This window comes from Equus caballus, chromosome 20 (genome assembly GCF_041296265.1).
Source record: "Equus caballus isolate H_3958 breed thoroughbred chromosome 20, TB-T2T, whole genome shotgun sequence".
NCBI lineage: Eukaryota > Metazoa > Chordata > Mammalia > Perissodactyla > Equidae > Equus > Equus caballus.
In genome coordinates this window covers 30,241,619-30,247,317 of record NC_091703.1, presented here as the reverse complement: position 1 = coordinate 30,247,317, position 5,699 = coordinate 30,241,619, and the positions used below count along the sequence as shown (strand labels likewise).

Sequence of the window (5,699 nt, the reverse complement as noted above, 5' to 3'; positions counted from 1 at the left end):
TTTGGTTACCATACAAATCTCAAGTGTTGCCAAGATTTTATGTTATATTGAATTGCCCTTTATCCATTTTTCCACTCTAGCTGAATATGCCTGCTAGTTTAAAGTGTTGTATACATAGTACACTTATTTCTGGTTGAGATAGTTGGCAATAATATAGGTAACAAAACTATTACTTTCATAAAAAATACATTTCTTTATTTGGAAAATATATAAGTTGATCTTCATAATATACTTACTAACTGCAAATATTCAAATTAAATCAAGCTTAAAAAGAAACAAATAACATTGTCCATACAGTTTTTATTATAAAGTTATCCCGATATATTTTCAAGTAATTCTTTTAAACACCGTTTGGATTTATCAAGAGTCACTTTCAGAACCCAGTACTCTGTCTGTCTCAGATATCCTTTTTGCTCCTTAGCTTATGCAGGTGCTCCAAGTACTTACTTTACCTAACTATATCTAGTTTATAATGTCAATCAGTTTACAATCTCTATATCACAGCTTCACAAGTTATTTCCACTTATAATACACTTCTCATTGCTTTGGAAAAAAAGAAATATGAGATGCTGACTTCTGCTGCAATACTTCAGAGTCCTTCTTGCTACAATTTATAAAAGTTACTTTCTTTTTTTAAAAAAAAAGATTTTATTTTTTTTCCTTTTTCTCCCCAAAGCTCCCTAGTACATATTTGTGTATTTTTAGTTATGTGTCCCTCTAGCTGTGGCATGTGGGACGCCACCCCAGCATGGCCCAATGAGTGGTGCCATGTCCGTGCCCAGAATTTGAACTGGGGAAACCCGGGCCACTGGAGCAGAGCGTGCGAACTTAACCACCCGGCCACAGGGCCGGCCCCTAAAAGTTACTTTCTTACTATTCAAAATTGCATGTTAAAGAATACAGACAAAAGTCTCTCAATATTATCTAAAATTCAAAAAAGAGCAACAGTGTTGGAAAAGAGATTTAAGATACTTCACTATGTCTATGACTAAAAGATAGAAGACAAACTTTATGATGAATTGTGACTTATAAGCAAGAAATTAAAATGCATATTCCATGTTTTTAAAAATTAAGAATATCTTTCCATAAGAATTACACCTGGTCTTTTATCAATATTTACAACAAATTCCATGATTTTTCAACTAAGAAAAGAGTACCTTTGTTTTATTAGCTTTATTCCACTGGAAAAGAAATGTAATATTCATGTTTGATCTAAATTTTACACAGCTGTTCTCTCCAATAGAGAGTGGTTGGTATTGAAGCAGACTGTGTTTACTTCATATCTGTTTCCAAGAACTCTGTTACCTTTTGAGAGTACATGCTCAATAAGTGTTGATAGAGAGAGTGAATGAAAGGGTGGTTTATGAATGGATAGTTGGACGAACAATTGGTGAAGAGATGCTCTATTATACTGTTAATGCCACAAGTATGTGGGCTCACTTTCACCCCATTAGTCTTTTTACTGCCCCTCTTACATCTTTGTTTCTGAGGGTGTAGATCAGAGGGTTGAGGCTAGGTGTGACAACAGTATAAAAGAGGGCAATGAACTTGCCTTGATCTTGAGAATCTCCCGATGGTGGCTGGAGATATATGCACATGACTGGAATGAAAAAGAGGGCTACAACCATAAGATGGGCTCCACAGGTCCCAAAGACTTTCTGAAGTCCAGTTGTTGACTGCATCCTCAGCACAGCTTGGGAAATGGCACCATAGGAGCTGAGAATGAGGATGAGAGGTATGAGAACAAAAATAGAACTTGTGACCATGAGGGTCAGCTCATTAGCATGGGTATCAACACACGACAGTCGCAGCAGTGCTGGAACTTCACATGAGAAGTGGTCCACTTGGTGATGTCCACACAGGGGTACAAAGAAGGTAAAAGAAAAATGAAGGGCTGAGTTGGTAAACCCACTTACCCAAGAAGCCACAGCCAGCAGATGGCAGAAACGAGGGTGCATGAGGACAGTATAATGCAAAGGTCTACATACAGCTGCATAACGGTCAGAAGACATTACCACCAGTAGCACACACTCTGTGGTTCCCAGTGCAAGGACAAAGTAAAGTTGAATCATGCAACCAGCATAAGAGATGGTTTTCTCTGGGCCCCAGAGGTTGACCAGCAACTGAGGGATGGAGCTGGTGGTATAGCAGAGATCCAGAAAAGAGAGGTTTGAGAGGAAGAAGTACATGGGAGTGTGGAGATGGGAGTCCAGGTGTGACAAGATAATGATGAACAGGTTGCCTATCAATGTCATCAAGTAAAATATCAAGATAACCACAAAGAGAACTACTTCCAGATGAGGCCAATTAGAAAAACCCAGCAGAACAAAGTAGCCTTCAGAACTTGCATTGATTTTTCCCATCATCGTTCATTTCTTGTTACCTGAGGAAAGAATCACATACACTCGAAAAAAGTAGGGAAATCCCTCAAGAATCATAAGGACACATGAAAAAGAAACAGAAACCAGTTTGAAGGGCCTACACTATTCGATTCTTGGACAATCTGGGCATTAAGAAAAATGATGATACTAATGAATTGAAAGAAATAAGACTCTACAAGCTCATACTGACATATAAAAAAATAATAAAGAAATTGTGGAGAAGAGAATGTTATTTCTCTTGATAGGATCCTAATTTAAAAATATAGACGCATTTGTGGAGTTAGAAACACATAAAGGGATGCTAAAAACTAGTGAATGAAAATATGATCAGAAACAGGATACTTACATAGTCTGAACTATCTCCCCACAAATTATTTGTTAACTATGAAATGAAAAATAGTAACCTTAACAAAACAAAAACCTCCTGGGCCTCATTGTAGCTTAGTAATCAATGTTAACATCACCAATGTTGAGACAAACCAACAACATATGCTCACTGATATTATGCTCTGAACAGGACATAATGTCACCTCAGTGATACTCCTGTCTAAAATGCACAGCCTGATTCTAATAATGAAGACACATAAGACAAACTCAAATTGAGACAAATTGGACAAAGTAGCTGGCGTGTATTCTCAAAACATCAAATTCAAGGAAGATAAACAAAGGCTAAGGAACTGGTGCATATGAAAGGAGATCAAAGAGACATGACATCTAAATGTGTGATCCTGGACAGGGGAAAAAATAGCTAATAACAACACTACTGAGACAATTGGAGAAATATGAATAAAGACTATGGATTAGATAATAATATTGTATCCATATTGAATTTTCTGATTTGAACCATACAGTGGTTATGTAAAATAAAGTTTTAGGAAATAAACAATGAAGTGTTTAGGGGTAAAGGGACATGTCTCCAACTTACTCTCAAATGGTCCAGAAAAACAGATGCCACATAGATGAAAGGTAGATTAATAGATAGATAGACACATAAATAGAGAGAGAGAGAGAAAAGGAGACAGACAGAAAGATGATAGATTAAATCTTTCCAGCCACAGTGTAAACTATACCTGAATCTGGTTAAAGGGTTAATGGCGGTTCTTTGTACCACTTTTGCAACTTTTATGTAGATTTTAAATCTTACCAGAATAAAATGCTAAACATGTAAATGTAAAATAAATTTTGGTGGTTTTTTTTAGTTTTTGTAATTATTTTATTGAGGTAACATTTGTTTATAACTGTGTAATTTCAGAGGTACATCATCATATTTTGGCTTCTGTTTAGACTGCGTCATTTTCACTACCAAAAGTCTAGTTTCCATCTGTCAGCATACACATGTGACCTTTTACCCCTCTTCCCTACCCCTACCCGCTTCCCTCTGATAACCATCAATCTATTCTCCTTCTCTAAGTGTTTGTTTGTCTATATTCCACATATGTGCGAAATTATGTGGTATTTGTCTTTCTCCGTCTGACTTATTTCACTTAGCATAATGCCCTCCAGGTTCATCCATGTCACCGTAAATGATACAATTTCATTTGAACCACAGAGCCTGAAGAATATTTCTACCTTCTTCTTTTTCTCTAGGACAATAATTGAGACAGTATTTAAATTCTGCACAAAATTTATAATTTCTACACATATTTTTAAACTCCAACTTAAACAAGAATTTTGAATATTTATTAAAACCATTAAATGTCTGGTTATCATGTAATATATTGTGCCTAATCTTACATTTCTTTTTTGTTAAGAAAATTAAATACATTTCACAAATAGTTTAATTTCTAGGTGATTCATTTTCTCTTGTAGATTTATGATCTTTCATAGGAAAGCTTTATACTGCCTTTCGCAATATAATTATTGTGACAAAGCACAGTAACCCACCATTTAAATGTCCCTCCTCCTCTCTGTGAATGCTTTGCCTCAGTTCAACTTTGCCAAATCACTTCTGCCTCCCTCATTCTACAGCCAGTTCTTTCTCTCACACTTCCTAATAATCTATGACAAAAAAAGAAAGAAATCACAGTAGAGCCACCTTTAGTTACCTCTTTTGGGGTCTCTTAATTGCTCACGTTCTTTAAGCGCTGCTCTTGAAAAAGATGTTAGAAGATAATTGGTTGAGTTTCAGCAGGAAAGTTAGAAACAGTTCCTTTGGTCCCAAGGCTGGAAGAGTGATTCAGGCCTTTTAACTCTTAATCAGTAACTAGTTGTTACACTAATGTAGACTACTGTCTAGAGCTCAGAAACCATCCAGTGTAATCAGACAGTACATTGCTTAAAAAGGAAACTTTTGTAATTAAACAGAAGTTTAGTATAGAGAATTATTAAACTATGAAAGGAAGTAACTATAAAGACGTAAAGAGAAATCTACAGTATATATTGACTGAGGGACTGTATCCAAGAAAGGACAAACTTGAAGGGAGATTTTTCTCCCGATGCCTGAAGTTCAGACCACATCAAAGAAGGTGTGGCTGCAGCCCACTGGATTGTGAAGAAGTTCACTACGGGTGAATCAAAAATTAGCAATGGTCAGGGGCCAGCCCGGTGGTGCAGTGGTTAAGTTTGCAGGTTCTGCTTTGGCAGCCCGGGGTTCTCCGGTTCGGATCCAGGGTGTGGACCTACACACTGCTTGTCAAGTCATGCTGTGGCAGGTGTCCCACATATAAAGTAGAGGAAGATGGGTATGGATGTTAGCTCAGGGCCAGTCTTCCTCCGCAAAAAGAGGAAGATTGGCAGCAAATGTTAGCTGAGGGCTAATCTTACTCAAAAAAAAAATTAGCAACAGTCAAACAGTAAATCATAAAGATTACTTTACTTAGAGCTCACAAACATTTGAGGGATGATGCAGAAAACCCAAGATTTCTTTTTTATTTTCCTAAAATAAGAGACAATACCTCATGAGAAATATGAATCCAAATGTTCTTCTTCTGATGCAGATATAATTTTCTTCTTCCTTATACATCTGCCTGAATAACTTAGTACATTAACAAAATTAAAGTTGCAGCTGTGAGATATCTTCCTCTGTTGCATGACTTATCTTTCAGAATTCTCATTGAAGTTAGAAAGGCAATGAGTTAAGGGACAAAAAAGATAAAGGATGTAAGTAGAGAAGAGCTAGGAACTTTATGATATCATTTTCTTAATAGGATACATGGAAATAAAAACTTTCTCCAAGGTTGTTTTTGTGGACTATAGAAGGAAATACTTCCACTCTCTTTGTGATATAATGCATTATGGAGGAAAAAGTGGCAGACATACATCTCTTTTCCTTATCCTCATATCGCTGGCCAACTTGTTTTTTTCTTACATTAGTACTTT

At 36.4% G+C, this 5,699-nt stretch overlaps 1 protein-coding gene across 1 annotated transcript; it reads right to left on the bottom strand.

Annotated features, from left to right (window-relative positions):
* Window positions 1–1,442: 1,442 nt before the first annotated feature.
* Window positions 1,443–2,366, bottom strand: OR2J3 (olfactory receptor family 2 subfamily J member 3). Its single transcript, NM_001391102.1, is given in 1 exon segment — window positions 1,443–2,366. A coding segment is annotated over 1 exon segment (924 nt).
* Between the last annotated feature and the right edge of the window lie 3,333 nt (window positions 2,367–5,699).